The sequence below is a fragment of the Podarcis vaucheri genome (genome assembly GCF_965113315.1).
Source record: "Podarcis vaucheri genome assembly, chromosome: 8".
Classification (NCBI taxonomy): domain Eukaryota; kingdom Metazoa; phylum Chordata; class Lepidosauria; order Squamata; family Lacertidae; genus Podarcis; species Podarcis vaucheri.
In genome coordinates, this window is record NC_138766.1 from 71,590,870 (window position 1) to 71,607,979 (window position 17,110).

The 17,110-nt window shown below is 44.8% G+C and overlaps 1 protein-coding gene across 3 annotated transcripts in view; it reads left to right on the plus strand.

Moving 5' to 3' along the window:
* GRHL2 (grainyhead like transcription factor 2) overlaps positions 1-17,110 on the plus strand; it is an 84,544-nt gene that overhangs the window by 51,809 nt on the left and 15,625 nt on the right. For all 3 annotated transcript variants that reach the window (XM_082235669.1, XM_082235668.1, XM_082235667.1), the window contains exons 9-11: positions 3,741-3,899; positions 15,127-15,214; positions 15,420-15,556. In XM_082235669.1, the coding sequence (XP_082091795.1) occupies positions 3,741-3,899; positions 15,127-15,214; positions 15,420-15,556 (384 nt within the window). The remainder of the gene's footprint in view (positions 1-3,740; positions 3,900-15,126; positions 15,215-15,419; positions 15,557-17,110) is intronic.

A 17,110-nucleotide genomic window follows, 5' to 3' on the forward strand; every position in this document is an offset into this window, starting at 1 on the left:
TAGATACCAACACTTGTCATCAGGCTGCCTTGTAGTATCTGCTTTCGAAGGAAAAGAGATGAAGCTGTGCAGTGTAACCTTAAGGCTTGCAACTTGCAGCAGGTTTGCCTTTAGGGGAAAGTCCTCTGGGAGTCCCCTTCTTCTGCCACTGCATGGGATGGAGAACCTGTGGTCCATCAAATGATGCTTCTCCACGTAGAAGCCCTCAGCTATTCCTCTTTGAGCCTGAGCATGTATGACTACTTCAGACCAGAGTTTTGGACCCAGAAGTTGAAGTTTGGGGTGGAGCAGGAAGTCCCTTGGCTCAATCCCTGATATCTCTAGGTAGGGATGAAACCCCGTAGAGCAGCTACAATGCTAACTGGACAAAATTAAGTAGATGGACCAATGGTCAGACTGTACAGTACAACTTCCTAGGTTCCTAATGCCTATGTTCTATTATAATCTATACTTGACCCAACCCAGTGAAGACAGCCATAGCAAAAGTAATGCAGCTGGGTGTCCATTTCTGCACCAATATGCCCTCAGTGCCCCATATTGTTTTCTTTCCTCATATAGTAGGAAGGAGTCCATGCATTTCCCTGCAGAGGAAAATCCTGGTGAGAACATGTCTGCATTCTCTACTATGGCTGCTGGATAGACTACTTCTCTCCTCTCTGCCCATTGTGGGCCATTTCCAACGACCACTGTGTTGTTATTCCACGGATCATAAGTGTTCACTAGAACATGCACAATTTGCTGTGGAATAGAGGGGGAAAGAATTTTATCAAAGGCACGTAATTATTCACTAGCTGTATTTTGCAATCAGAGGTACATCTTTCTTTGTTGACTAGTGTGATGTTTGGTTGTTCTAATCTCTGCCACCTTCCCTCCAGCCTCCCTTATTCTGGAGCATCTGTCACTGTGGCATCAAAGTGCCCTTCTACCTAGAGCAGATTTCTGAAGCATGAGAATAAATGATGCTCTGAGACATCCCTGAAAGGCTCCTGAGAATCTAGATAATTGAGCATCAGTCATCTTTCAGAAGCAAAGGTGATAGAGCATTGATGTCATCTTGGCCATGAAGCTAAATTAAAACTAAAAGCGCACTCAAAGCACATTTTATAGCTTCAGTGTCACATTCTTATGAATGGCCTTTTCGAGTTAAAAGCCCCCTCCCTCCCTACTGTCTCTAAAGGAGGCTAGTAGGGCAGTGTACCGAGGCGTAAAACCTTGCAAAAGTCACTGGTCTCCCTTAATTCTAGTCCAGTTCCTATAATGCAAAATAACACAGCATTAATACTGATACAACAGCTTTTGCCCCCCACCCCTCTGTGTGTAGGGGTTTGCCATAAGTTTAAAATTATTGATTGTTAAAGAGACTTGATCTATTAAGGTGTCAGGAGGATGATATTCCATCTTCTAAAATGATGGCCTTTTGTAGTCATCAATTACCATCACTCTGCTATCTCCGCTTCTCCATCAATATAATTTTGCTGCAGCTGAATTTATTTATCTAACTGGTTTGTATCCTGCTTTTCCAAGCTCAGGGCAGCTATCTGAAAGTTTCTTGCTTGAATTTTCCTCTTGTTAGTGCTCCTGTATTTGAGAGTCAGGCATTTTGACCCAATGCCCAGTATCCTTGCATATGTAGCATGTATTCTTTGGTAGTCAGAGATGGTTGGAATTATAATAAGCTGTTCTCATAATGTGTAGGGCACAGATGGGGAGACCCTCCAGATGTTGGATTCCATGTCCCGTCAACCCCAGCTAGCATGGCCAGGGATGTTGAGGTTATAGAGCAACATCTGGAGAGCCATAAGTTCTCTATCCCTGGTTGAACAGACATCGTGTTTAAACCTCTGGCTTTGCCATGTAGAAATGTAGCCTGCTGTAGAAAGGTAAACGTCCTAGTCCTTACTCTGCCCAGCTTTGCATTCTAGCCACCTGAAAGTTTCCCTCTGGATGGAATGTGGTCCTTGGACTGGGGAAAGAAAAATCCCCACCTCCGTATAGCCCCATTCAGGTATTCTGCATGCATGCAACCCTATGTGTGGAGAGGAGGGCAGCAGGAATGTGCTGGCCCAGCATCCCTTGGGGCACTGGCCACGCCCACTGGATGACCTCACAGTGTTCCAGCCACTTGAAGGCTGCTCCTTCATTTGCCCTATGCAGACAACCATGGGGCATGCTCAGTGCAATGCAGGATGTGGGGAGGGGACAGTCTTGCTGCCCCACTTCTTCAAAAGTGCATCATCCATGCAGAAAATCCCTGGACGAGGCTCACGTTAAGACAGGAAAGGCAGTCCATTTTGCACGTCCCACTAAAGCGGATTTCTCCCAGACCACTTCCCTCACATCAGTTAAAGTTCAACTGCATTGTTTGCAAGCACAGCATTGTGATACCATCAGGTACAGAAATGCCGCTGTGCTATTAGCTCGGTCGAGCAAACCAGCTGAGACGACTGCACCATAAAAAACCGGACAGTAATATCGACTTCTGTAATCAGATGAATGCTGTTAAATTCTCCCTGTAAGGCACATTAGCTATATCTCCCTGAGACCCGTCTTCTTTTTCCTTTAGTCTTCCTTTCCCCACATCTTTTCCAATCTTTTCCACGTCTTTCATTTTCTGAACAAATGCCAATGAATAGGGGAAAAATATAAGTGGATCTTCTTAAGTCTTTGCATAATTCTGTGTTTTGCTAGTATTCTTAGCCATCGGCAGTGCCACCATAAGGCCCACTGGAAAGTAGGAAGCCACCCTACACTGAATCTGACCATTGAGTCTTCTATATCAGTATTGTAGACTGGCAGCTCCAGGGCTATTCAGACAGTTATTTTTGGATAGCCCGGTGAAGCCTCTGCAGGGCACGGGAATGAAGGCTCCCTGTGCCCTGCGGAGGCTTCGCGCGGCTAAGCCAGGACAGCCAATGGGATCTCAGCGCACGATCCCGCCTGCTGTCCTGGCTTCTTGTTTAGCCCGGGCTGGGGAGGCTGCACGCAGCTAAACAAGAAGCCAGGACAGCCATTGGGATCCCTGTGATCCTGCTGGCTGTCCTGGCTTCTTGCTTGGCCGCGCACAGCCTCTCCTGGGCAAGGAGAGCCTTCAACCCCTGCCCGCAAGAGGCTGTGCATGGCTAAGGCTCCCCCAAGAGCCGCGCTCCCTTTAAAGAGTGTGCGAAGTGTGTGTGCGGCTCTTTAAAGGAAGTGCTCAGCAGAGCCTCCCGCTTGCATTCGCTCCATAAGACGCACACACATTTCCCCTTACTTTTTAGGAGGGGAAAAGTGTGTCTTATAGAGCGAAAAATACAGTAGCCAAAATGCTATGGGGCTTAGAGTTTGGGCCTTTTAAAAAGTTGCACCTTTCAGTAACTGCACAGAAAAAGACTGCATGTGGTGACTATTCCCATAGTGCTGAGTGATCAGGAAATGGTTGTGGAAAAAGGTGGGGATTTCACATATTGATTAGAATGAGTCAGCCAATTCTTATAGTAATATTCTTTTATTGATTCTAATGTATCACATGTGTGAACAGGTGAGTTGAGCTGAATAGCTGAGTTGGCTTCGTCAAAATCACTTCACTGTTGGAAAAACCCTTAAAACAATAATTCCAAACCTCTATTGAGCAGGGATCGATTTCTCAAATGGTGCTGCAAGTGGAAGTTTAAATATTAAATAGAGGCAGGTCTTCATTGAATTCTCTTCATGGATAGCAACCGCTTCTGTACCAGTTTAAACTTTCTTCTTCTCCAAATCAGATTTTCATCACGGTGAACTGCCTGAGCACAGACTTCTCTTCTCAGAAAGGAGTCAAGGGGCTTCCATTGATGATTCAGATTGACACGTACAGCTACAATAATCGCAGCAATAAACCCATCCATCGTGCCTTCTGCCAGATCAAGGTTTTCTGTGACAAGGTAAGATGATACGTTACTCAATGCTGAAAAGAGGAGAGGGGTGAGCAAGACTTTTTTTGTTCGTTAGCAATTATTTTAGTCATCAAAGACCTCATTTGTTCATTTATTTGTACATTTGTTTCATTGCATTCATTTTCCTTTACTTTTGTTGCTGTTTCCTTCTACTTTTTAGTTTGGCCGCCATTTTAACTTCCTATAATGTCTTGGGAAGCTGCTTTATTCCTGGCTTCCTTTGGCATCTGTGATTATAAAAATATAACAAAAGCATTGCAAAATCAGGGGTTGGGGGTGGGAAATAGATGAAGAAAGCCATAAAATCTAAAACAGCCTCAGGCCTGGGAGTAGGCGTCTCTGTGTTTTCCTCTGGACTCTCACCAGGCCATACAACCTCTTTGGGTCTGGTCTGGTCTGGTCTGGTCTGGTATTGGTGCTTAATACCCAAGTCCTCTAACCTCAATATAAGGATATTAGTGGGAACAGGCAAAAAAAAAGTGTGCTGTGCAAACAGCCAGATCTTCCTTCCTTCCTTCCTTATCAGCCATGATTAGCAACCTTTAAAAATATATATCGAAGCAATGAATTTTAAGTGCTATATTTTAATTATCATTTGTAAAGGTCAGATATTTGCAGTAATCTGAAGATACAGCTGCCTGCTCAAAATCTCTGTAAATTTCAAAGGCGTGAGTAGGGGCTCCCCCTCCCCCCCAGTTTGCCAGTTTTTGAAAAGTAATGAGGGGAAGGCGGGGAAGAAAGATCTTAAGAGCATGGGCCCCATCAGGAGTGACCTACAGACGACAAGGAGCTGAGCCCTTTGAATTATACATATTCATCGCTTTGACTATCTATCCGTTTAATTGATACTTCACATTTCATGGTTGGGGAGAAGGAAATGAGTGTTGACAGATCTAATCAAAGCCATCTTAAAAGTAGGAGAAAAGAGCACAGGGGTAGTTAAAATGTTACCCTTATCAAACCTGGAGCCTGGATAGCTCACTGAGTCTTAAAATAGGATATATGCGGTCACCCGTGCAAACACTGGCCTGAGGCAGCAAGTGGCTAAGGATTGCTTCTACCTGTAACATTCTGCAGCCTGTTGTTATTGGTTTATTTTTATCCATAGCCTAGTGATCGGGAGCTGATAACTTTTCTGGGCAGTATTGCCTTAAAGAACTTGGCAATAAAATATAGTTTATATCTGGAATGGGGAACCTGTGGCCTCGCAGATGTTGTTGACTCCAACTCCCATCAACCCCAGCCAGCAGGGCTAATGGACAAAGATGATAGGAAAATTAACTATGAACCCCACAATTTGGGATCTTCTCCAAACCTGTGCCAAAGTTTTGAAGGGTTTTTTTTTGGTAGTGATTTGCAGTGAAAACTCTTTGTTTTGCAGTGCCCCACTAACACAGCAATTGCTACTCAAACCTAGGGCCACGGTTATTAGCTCAAAACCCAACATTGTCCAATTCACTCCAAACCAGTACCAAAGTCTGGCAACAGTTTTTGCAGAATTTTGCATCAAAAAGACCACGATTTGAAGCACCGCACCAACTGAGCAACTGATGATGGATTTGTAGTCCAACAACATATGGCAGTCCCAGTGAAGTGGTCCCTGAGGGCAAATAGTCATGAACAACAATTAAAACTCAACTCTTATCTGCAGTGGGGCCGTGTAAATCAGGGCCAATGGTGAAATGGAGTATCATCAGATATTAGCTACTATTTACCACCATAACTAGCATAACAGGTGGGAACTCAGATTCTCAGGCCTCTTCTCCAGGTCTCTTCATAGAATCATAGAATCATAGAGTTGGAAGAGACCACAAGGGCCATCGAGTCCAACCCCCTGCCAAGCAGGAAACATCCTTACCTGGATGGAGTGTGTGTGTGTGTGTGTGTGTAAAAATCTGGATTCTGTGTGTTTGCAGTACAGCCTACTGCACAAAGCTAAAAGGTCACATCCCTTGCTCCACCCACTTTGCCTCTGGCCACACCCACCATTGACATACAAGCACTGGAAGGTTGCCCATGAGTTTAATTTGGCCTTTGGGCTTAAATAGGTTTCCACACCTGGCGGTGGGTTCCTGTGCTAAGCAAACTTCATAGGAAGTAAATTCCAATGAATTCAATCTGGCTTATTTCTCAGTAAAAATGGTAAAGATCAGATTGGAAGTTGTGTAAGACACAGAAGTGATGTGATGCTCTTTGTCCAAAAGGGCTTTCAGTTCAAAAAGTGTCCCATTGAAGTCTCCGGTTACCTGCTGCTGTCACAACCTCCACCAACTTCCCACCTGTTCCTCTGAGCCAAGCATCACTAGAAGGGTTGTACAAATTTGTGGAGGAGACGGCTATCAATGGCTACTAGCCATACTTTTAAATACTAGTTGCTGGAAACCACAGGAGGGGAGAGTGCTCTGTTCACTGTGAGGCCACTGGTCTGATCCAGCAATCTATTCTTGCATTCTTATTATTCATTAAGCTGAGAGGCCAGGACAGCAAACAGCTGTGAATTTACACAGAAAGTGTCCTAGAATGTCCTACGTTTCCTTCCCCCATAATGTGCAGTTATAGTCTCACTCACATTAGCAGCCTTAGGCTGAGAGTTTTCAGGCCAAATCTTTAAGTGCACAAGACAGCGAGTATTCCAGGAGACCAGATGCTCTTAAAACATGACTCAGGACTTGTGGCAGAGAGACGGGGAAATTTCTCCTCTTCCTCTGGACAGTGTTTCCTCTGAAGAATCAAGTGTTCAGTGTGGGAGACTTTCTCAAGTCCTCTGGCTCCCGGATGCTCAGCTGTCCCTTTGCACAGTTTCAGCTGGTGCACCAACTGCTCCCTTTTCTTGGGAAGGCAGATCTGCCCCCCCATGCTCTGGTACATCCAGGTTAGACTATTGCAGCATGCAGACTTTGAGGAGCGTTTGTAAACTGTAACTGGCTGCAGAATGCTGTTGCCTTGGCAGAATCGGTCCGTTTTGGAGCATGTTAATCTGATGCTTTTCCAACTGCATTGACAACCAGTTCAGAGGAATTGTTGTGACCTTGGATCCATGGGATCTCCGTTTCCCTAGGAGTCAGCGTAGTGGGTAGTGGAGCCTGTGGCAGGCCAGGGGCCCAATTTTGACTGTACCTGTTTTACCTCCATAAGTCTGTTTATGCCATCTAGTGGCATTGTATGAGAATGCTATTTGTTTTGATAAACAAAGACCAACTTTCTTTCTTTAGATCATTTCGGTATATTTCTTTACCATTCTGAGCGCAGGGTGTTATCTCTGAGCAGTTCACAACATCTCTTTAGACACATAAACGTTGCAAAATATCAAAATAAAACTTCACAAATGAAATGCAAGGTACAGCAACGACCCGTATTTGAAGCAGCATGTTTAGCAAGGAGGCAAAATATTATCTTAGAAGGGGAGGGGAAATGACAAGCAGGATTCAAATGCAAAAAAATACACACACAAAAATCACAGATTAAAACCTCATTCACAGTTAAATCAAAACACCCGAGGAAATAGAAGCTGCTGCCACCAGCACATCTGCCAAACCCATCCTTAGCACTTTCCCGCATGCTCTCAGCTGTTCCTACCAGCCATACCCAAAACAAAGCCGATTCCCAGGCAGTCATTTGTCACAAAGTGTACATCTGGTCTAAAAACAAAATCCATGCCAACTTGATTTCTATGTAAGATTCTGTACCCATCCTTCACCATAAGGGTCCCAGTGAGGGTTACTTACAGTACGAAATACAAATTACAACCAGCTCTTTCACTCATCTCCATCGAGGGCAATAAAGGGCCACATAAGCTGCAACGTGAATAAGGGACATTTATTTTAATTATTACCCTCACAATCCTGTCTTTCTCCCAAGCATCTCAAGGAGAGAGGGAGAGAGAAAGAATGGTGGATCCAATATATTTGTTTGCTTGCTTATTTTGTTGAAAGTATTTGTTTCATTATGTATTTTGTGTTGCCATTTTGTATTTTTATGTTGTGGACCGCCCTGTGATCTTTGGATGAAGGGCGGCACACGAGTTTAATAAATAAAATTCATATCTTGCTCTTGCAGCAAGTCTTCAGAGCAGCTCGCAGTGCGCACACAGAGAGAAAATAAAATTACCAAAAAAATAAATAAATAAATATCAAAGCATCATAAAACAATTCAGAAATATATCAGCCTGCCAGAAAAGCTAGCTGTAGGGAGAAACTAGAAAACCATAATGAAAAAGAAAGGTCTTTTTCTGTGGAAAGAGGAACAACTCCTCAATTCCAGAGGCATGTTATTCCATACTCTGGTAGCCATGACTGGAAAGGCCCTCCTTTCTGACTGCAGGTGTTTGTCCAGAACAACTAAAATGAAGTCTGGTGTGATTAAGTAAGTGGGAGATCTGATGTAAGAGAGAAATCTTTGTACGTGTGGATCCCCAGGCACAGAGAACTTAGAACCAGCCAGGTTGCCAATGGTGGGCAAAGATGCAATCACACCTGTACCTGCTGCTTCCCCTGCCCCATCCCAGTCCTCCTGAGTGGCATCGCTGCTGCAGCCAAGACAACAGTGTGGCAACAATGCCTCACCTCAACACCTCTTCCCCATCATGATATTTAGCAGCAGGCCTGCTATAACATTTTGTGCTAGCCCATGCTTCCAAGTGGCCTTCAAGCATCTTGCAGTAGCCAAGCCCAGAGCCTGTAGGAGCATGCATCATAATATACATTGTGATCATAGGCTCTCTTTTTAAAAGGGCAGTCATATGCGCACAATCTATTTGCAAAACAAATGACTCCCTGTGCTTGACTCTGCCGCATTAGGCAGGTTCGGTTCCGAGATTTGCTTCCTCTCCGTGTTATTCCTGCTGCCCTCGATGCCCTTGCACTTTCTGGAGAACAGTTATTTCTTATTATCTTAAGACGATAGGCTGTTTTGTAATGCTTTAAATAGCGTTAAGTAGGTTGTCAAGGAAACATCAGCCACAACACTGAGTCAGTTTAACATAAATCTATTGCAAGGGAGTAGGGTAGAATTAATAGTGGGGGTGGGGTGGTTTTTTGTCACTTATTATGGTCTTTTAAAAAAAGATCTGATCTATTCTACTCATAAAAACTATTGTGATCCTTCATCTCTATTTATCTCCAGTATCTTAACTACTGTACTTTCTGTCCTTCTGTCATGTGGACAGATTAAAAAAGAGGATTTTTAGCACTCAGGGATGTCCTTTATCAGAATGAGCACACCTGCAAATTTGCTCATGGGTAGGAAAAATGCTTTCAGCAGGTTTCACCCTCTTGTAACTTAAGACCCGTGAACCTCTGAAGGTTCTGACTAGGGCTGAGCGATATCTGGCTTTCAACATCCCGATATCACCAGCTAAACATGGCAATATACTGATATATCACAGTGTCTGAAATAAGGATGGCGCTATGTAGATGCACTGGCCAACTTCACGGTTTCCCCCACTTTGTGATTTTTGCATCACCCCCTCCCTGCCCCATGAATCTCAATATATTGCTAGGTTAAAAAATATGAAACCAACATCATGAAATTGACTTTAAATCAGTTTTGGACGATATAACGTCCCGCCCTAACACACATCATGATTCACAATATATTGCCATTTCAAAAACTATGAAACTAATATCACAATATGGACTTCAAACCGATTTTGGACAATATACAGTGGACGCTTGGGTTGCGAACGTGATCCGTGTGGGAGGCAAATTCGCAACCCGCAGCGCTGCATCTGTGCACATGTGGGTTGCAATTCGGTGCTTCTGCGCATGCGCAAAGCGTGACTTAGCGCTTCTGTGCATGTGCGACTGCCAAAACCTGGAAGTAACCCATTCCGGTATTTCTGGGTTTCGGCACATCCGTAAACCGAAAAAACGCAACCTGAAGCGTCTGTAACCCAAGGTATGACTGTACAGTGGTACCTCAGGTTACATACGCTTCAGGTTACAGACTCCACTAACCCAGAAATAGTACCTCTGGTTAAGAGCTTTGCTTCAGGATGAGAACAGAAATCGTGCTCCAGCAGCGCGGCGGCAGCAGGAGGCCCCATTAGCTAAAGTGGTGCTTCAGGTTAAGAACAGTTTCAGTTTAAGAACGGACCTCTGGAACGAATTAAGTACTTAACCTGAGGTACCACTGTACTGATAAACTGCCCAGCCCTAGTTCTGACTGCCAGCTAAGAACAAAACAAAGAGTCCTTTTGGATCAGGCCAAAGGCCTATCTAGTCCAGCCTCCTATTCTCACAGTGGCCACCCATATTCCTATGGGAACCAGGACCTGAGCCCAACAGCACTTGCCTCTCCTGTGGTTCCGGCAACTGGAATTCGGAAGCATACTGCCTCCAGGAACGGTACCAGTAGTGCTTTGCCACAATAGCCGGTGGAGCTAAAATATTTCACTTCTGACTATGAAGCACATATTGAAGGTGGTTCCAAAAGAGGACTGGACAAATTGATGGAGGAGGAGGAGGCCACTGATGGCTCCAAGCCATGATTGCGTTGCTGGAGACCACAGGAAGGGAGAACGCTTGTGTGCTTGGATGTGGCTTGAGGGGTCCCCACAGGTGTGTCTGGTTGGGCACTGTGGGGACAGGATACTGGTCTAGATGGGCCATTGGCCTGATCCAGCAGGCTCTTTTTTTGTTCTTAAGATGCATCTATATCTAATTTTGCAAATCATCTGGGAGACTCTCTCCAGAGGCTATTCAGAGATCACGGCATTGCAAGATTTGGCTCCATGTGAATTTTGAAGGATGGATGAGTTCCGGTTCTCACACTGTTTCAGGAAGCGCAAATGGGCTGAATTCAGCTTTCAATGCAAACTGAATTGATTTTATCCTCCTTCCTTACAGCTCTAAAATCCTGTGATTCTATGGGCTCCCGACCACAAACAGATTTGATTTTGACACAGTTGATGTAAATAATAGCCTCCAAGCCTAGTCCCAGGTGCATTATAGTGTCAAGTAATAGGGGAAAATGAAAAAAGGAAAGCTGCTGGGAGCAGCATGTGCCCTTATGAGATGCCTGCAAAAATTACTTCCAACATTAGCGTGCTCGGGACTTGGAATGATTAAGATAATACGCAGATGACTAACGGAGCATGACAAATATTAGCATTCAAATGTTCAGCCATTCAAAACTCAGCAGGGAAGAGCTTCTGTTATGCAGAATTTGTGCTGTGACGCCACCCGGACGCCACCTGCATTAGCATCTTAAATCCATAAGATCTTCACATGGTTCCCACCGGCTTACGCCCCACTTTCTGTACCTGCTAAGTGAGAATAAAATGCTACAGAAAGGGTAACTTGCTTATTCACAGATTTGGCACCAACTTAAATAGTAACGCAAAGTGCAAGGCAGCGGGATGCAGACCGGAATTACATGGCTGCGTAATAGAGGCTTTGGTGTCAAGCTGGGAGATCATCGCTACAGGGCGATGGGTGCCAAAATCCTTCATATCATTGCTGTCTATGGTGATGAACAAAGGGCTTATTTAACACTGATGCCTTAGTGTTGGGGACTTAGAACTGCCCAGCCCTGCCTCGAAGCAAGGAGTGGGATTAAATAGCCTTCCAACTATGGGCAAATGCACTTTTATACATTTGCTTCATTTTAGCAGGTTTTTATGGGGGAGAGACCCTGTAGCTCAGTAATAGGGCATCAGCTTTGCATGTGAAAGGTTGCAAGTTCCCCAGCATCTCTGGTTAGAGCTGGGAGAGACCGCAGTCTGGAATTTTGAGACTTCTTGACAGCATGGACAATATTGAGCTAGATGGATCAGTGGTCTGGCTCAATAGCATATTATTTTTATGCTGAAACCAAGACCATCAGAACAATTGGGTGCTATTCCTTTCGTTTCACTGAATTTCCAATATGCCCTGGTCTGAACAGCTGTACTGCAGGTTTCTACATCAGAAAACTGGAGGGGGCAGGAGAGAGAATCACATGTGAAGCTGATCTCATTTTACTCCTCGTAAATTCTCCATCCCATCAAGTATCTGGCTCCCTGGACGTTAATTGCAATCAGGAACTTCAGAGTCTTGACATCCACACAGTGGCAAATGAGCCAGGTTCAGAAAATATTTTTTTTTTTTGTAAAAACCCGTGCTTAAAGTAGATTGCACCCTGGAATCATTTGGCGAGAATGAAGTGATTGGGTGAATAGTTTCTAAAATCACTCTTCTTCATCCAGCAAGGCTTGAAGTTGCAGCTTTGAAGGGGTTTGATATCGTTCCAATGCTTCCTAGCATTGTGGGATGTGGGTGGCACTGGGGTCTAAACCACTGAGCCTCTTGGGCTTGCCGATCAGAAGGTCGGCGGTTCGAATCCCCATGACGGAGTGAGCTCCCGTTGCTCTGTCCCTGCTCCTGCCAACCAAGCGGTTCAAAAGCACATCAGTGCAAGTAGATAAATAGGTACTGCTGCGGTGAGAAGGTAAACAGTGTTTCTGTGCACTCTGGTTTCCGTCACGGTGTTCCCTTGCACCAGAAGCGGTTTAGTCATGCTGGCCACATGACCCGGAAAGCTGTCCGTGGACAAACACCTGCTTCCTTGGCCTGAAAGTGAGATGAGCGCCACAGCCCCATACTCTCCTTTGCCTGGATTTAACTGTCCATGGTTTACACACCTGAAACCGTCCTTCCATCTCCTGCCACAGTCTATGGAGATTTCTGCCTATGTTATTCCTTAATTATATTGCAGACTAGAGGTGACAGGTAGGAACACGGAGAAACCAGCCTGGGCTGTGTTGTCCCTCTGTTGACTGTAAACTGTTTTCTCAGGAAACATATTTTCCCCAGTTGTTATTTGCCCCCTAAGGTGCTGTTTACTGCACACAGATCACTGAGGTCATATAGTAGCCTTACAGTAGGAAACTGGTATGAGGCCCCGATCCAACCAAGAATATATTACAGACTGGGGACCTTGGAGTGCTTTTTTTCAAAATAAAAGCGGACAGGTTCAGCATGCTCCCCTCCCCTTAAAAAGACATGTTGTTTGGCCATTCATCTTCAACAGGGTTGGCTGAACCCAAAGCCATACTAGGAGGGAGGAGATATTAATTGCTTTGGGCTAAATAATGGACTTTAGGTTAAGTGTTGAATTAAGTAATGAGTAAGTTATAGCTAAGGGATGTGGGTGGCACTGTCGTCTAAACCACTGAGCCTCTTGGGCTTGCCGATCAGAAGGTCGGTGGTTCAAATCCCTGCGACGGGGTGAGCTCCCGTTGCTCTGTCCCTGCTCCTGCCAACCTAGCAATTCGAAAGCACGTCAAAGTGCAAGTAGATAAATAGGTAACACTCTGTGGGAAGGTAAACGGTGTTTCCGTGCACTGCTCTGGTTTCGCCAGAAGTGGCTTAGTCATGCTGGCCACATGACCCGGAAAAACTGTCTGCAGACAAACACCCGCTCCCTCGGCCTGTAAAGCGAGATGAGCACCACAACCCCAGAGTCGTCTGCGACTGGACTTAACTGTCAGGGGCCCTTTACCTTTTAAAGTTACAGCTATTTTGGTCTAATTTACATTCATTCAGTTTTGTTGTTTTCTATTTTGTTGAAGTTTGGCTTTGCCCCTTTCCTCCCTTCTCCCTTCCTTTTATCCTGCCTTTCAGCTCATATTAATCTCTTTCCTGGATTTTCCCTGTTTCTACATCTGTCTGCCAATGGTCTTCGATTCAGCTGATGTCAGGTCTTCAGAAACCCCTTTCAGTGTGCTGTCTCTTTGAACTGGCACCACTGAGCAGCTGATTGGTAGTGCCTGCAAATCCCCTTTCAGTCACCCCACCCTACCCCACCCCACTTCCCACAGGTGTAGGTTGGGCAGTGAGTTGTGACTAGGCCAAAATTGTATCTGGGCCAAATGGGGAGGCCTGGGAGGCCTGGTTAGACCTGTGGGCCAAAGGTTCCCCACCCATGTCTTAGAAGTATTAGCCCCAACAAGTAACTTTCTGAGCATTTTGATGTATGGAACAGGTCAGATTTCTGTTTCTTCACTGAATTATAGTTTAATTGCCAGCTAAATGCTCAGCTCCTTATCGTACACATAGCAGCATGGAATTCCTTCGTTATGTATTTACTTTATTGTAGAGCAGCGGCTGCAGAATGGCTCAGCAGGTCAACAGAGAGAGTGTTTAAATCCCACGGGACACATCTGCATTTTTAAATGTTTGTTTGTGAGCTTGGATGTACTTGTTTGCAGGCTCCCTTAATTGTCCTCATTATAGCTCTGACTATTTTTGTTGCTGGTATTAATACATTCGTCCTGTGCCTCCTGGGGGAAGGGGATTAAGGGCTGGATGCAGACAACCCCAGTGGGTGCCTCAGGGCAGCATTCTCTCTCTGCAAAGTTATGCGCCCCGTTTCATTTATTTCCCTTATATACTTGCTTCACTGTGTGTCGGCTGCAAAATAAGGTGGCTATGAACCTTGAGGCTTGCGAGTTGGTGTTTAGTTCTGCCATGCTCTGGATGGTTTTCTAAATAGAAAATTGATCCACTTGATCAGGGAAATTGGAAGGGCCTGGAGGAGATGTAGCCGAAAGCATTGCTAAATTGGACTGAATTAAGCGTTTTTAAGCTCTTTTCTCATGGGGGGGGGAAAGGATGTGGAAGGAAGGAGCAACGAAACAAGGTTCAGAGCAGCAGCAGAGAAGGGATGTCAATTTATTCTTATCCCACATTATACTATCAGTTTCCTTACCACGGAATGTGAATTTTTTAAGAAGTAGGAGCTTTAATGGGCTTTAATTGCAGAAACCCAAATTTAATCCCTCCCACAGTGTGTGTGTGTGTGGGGCGGGTTAATCCAGGACTCTGGAATTCTGCTACCCTTGATAGATGTGAATGGCCTCCATGTTCTGGATTGTTAAACCATTTTTCAGAACCCAACTTTTCCGAACTGCCTTTTGCTAACGACCTTTTCTACAGAGCTGTGTTATATAATCCACCTCCATTTAGTTGTCCTCTTAGTCATAAGTGTTTTAACTGGCCTTTTTCAGATGTGCTAATGCTGTGGCCTTTGTTCATTTTGATTATTTTAGATCGCGCCGCGTATGGTGCCTTTCTGATATTGTGAGCTGCCTTGGGTGGGCTAGGCCCCCCGAAGTGGCACAGGAATAATGGGATGAATGAATTGGGCCGGCTATAACAGCAGTGAGCCAGTTATCCCTGTTGGAGGCAGGCACCATGCACAGTAGACTCATCAATATCTGTGTTTCTCATGACAGGGAGCCGAGAGGAAAATCCGGGATGAAGAAAGGAAGCAAAATAGGAAGAAAGCAAAAGGCCAGCTGTCGCAACCTCCGTGTAGTAATGGTGAGGGAGATATGCCCTTCCTTCAGCCTTGGCCAGACTAGTTCCCGCCAGGTGTTTGGGGCTGCAACTTCCATGGCTACGCAGCCAGGGGCAACTGGGAGTTGTAGTCCAAAGCATCAGGACTCTAGTCTGGTTTGCATTGCTCTCAGTTGTACTTCCCAGGTTGCCCCACTCATGAACTTTTCCACCCATCTCTTATGAACAGCTGAAGGGAAACTGAGCACCGTCCCACTCCAGAAGAAGAGCGACATCACCTACTTCAAAACCATGGCTGACTTGGACTCGCAACCGGTTCTCTTCATACCAGACGTTCATTTTGGGAACCTGCAAAGAACTGGGCAGGTAAGGCATGAGGGAAGGCACAACTGCCCGATTCTTTACAGAACTGCATAAAATCCTAGCGGGCTTCTTGGTCCATGCTCCTGGAGGAGGATATATTTTCCCATCTGCAACACTGAGATGCTGTGGAGCAGGGACGGGGATCCTGTGTTCCTCCAGACACTGCAGCTCCCATCATGTCTGAACATTGACTGGTGGGACCTACAATCCAACAACATCTGGACGGCTATAGGTTCTCCACCTTTGCTATCGAAAGTTCAGAACCAGCCAATGATCCAGCCAATGTAGCCCCCTTTTTGTATTTTGTTGATTTCAGTTTGAGAGTTAGGAAGCCGCCTGAGAGTAGGTCTCCATTGTCCACTGTTATTTATTCTGACTGGCAGGGCCTTTCCTTGGGTACCATCACCTGCTGCCTGATCCTACTAAGGATGCCGAAGATTGAACCAGAGACCTTCTTTGTACAGCAAACTTTTTCAGCAGGGGGCCGGTCCACTGTCCCTCAGACTTTGTGGGGGGCTGGACTATATTTTGAAGGTGGGGAAAAGAACGAATTCCTATGTCCCACAAATAACCCAGAGATGCATTTTAAATAAAAGCACACATTCTAATCATCTAAAAACGCCAGGCAAGCCCCACAAATAACCCAGAGGTGCATTTTAAATAAAAGGACACATTCTACTCATGTAAAAACATGCTGATTCCCGGACCATATGTGAGCCAGCTTTAGAAGGTGATTGGGCCAGATCCGGCCCCTGGGCCTTAGTTTGCATACCCATGGTACAGATCATCTGTTCTGTCATTGCTCAGCACAGTTGAAACAAATGGTTCTTAATAGCCTGTTAACAGTGAATAAGATCTATTTATTTTGATTTGTACAAGAAATTTTAAAAAATCACAAAATTTTAAGCGTTGTAAGTTTACACGATCAAAAGCCACTTAATGTGCTCCCTTCTTCTTTGTGCAAATCAGGGGTGGGAAACCTGACTGGTTGGATTGTAATCTCCCCCACCCCCTATGGACCAAGTATAACAGATGGGCAGAGCCAATGTATCTAGGAAGAGAGAATAATTAAAATAATGCTGAATACATAAACTGTATTCAAAGAACTCAGTGTGATGTCTATGCTAGGGAAAACAGAATTTAATTCCATAGTTTTTTACCCTCTGTTTAATCGCACTCTGTTAATATCTCTCAGAGTCCAAATAATATTAAGGCAGACAACATGATGAACAGAGCTATCAGATCTGCCTAGAATGCTCAGCATAACAAAGCTTAAATTGACAGGGGTGGGAGTTTACCATTAATTTCTTTTAATCAGCCATCGTTTAGAAGGTATTAGCACCCTAGACACTGTGCTAATAGCTGTCAGCTAAAAATATTTTTTCCTGCACAGAAAGAGACTAGATGCAGTAGAAGATGTCAGCACAGTTCCAGCCAAAATCATGCTTTAACCTAAGAAAGATTGCATATAGCTTTCCGATGAAACGATTTATGACTGCATGATGCACCATACATATATCTCTGTGCAGTGGGAAAATATATTTGCATTGCAACCTT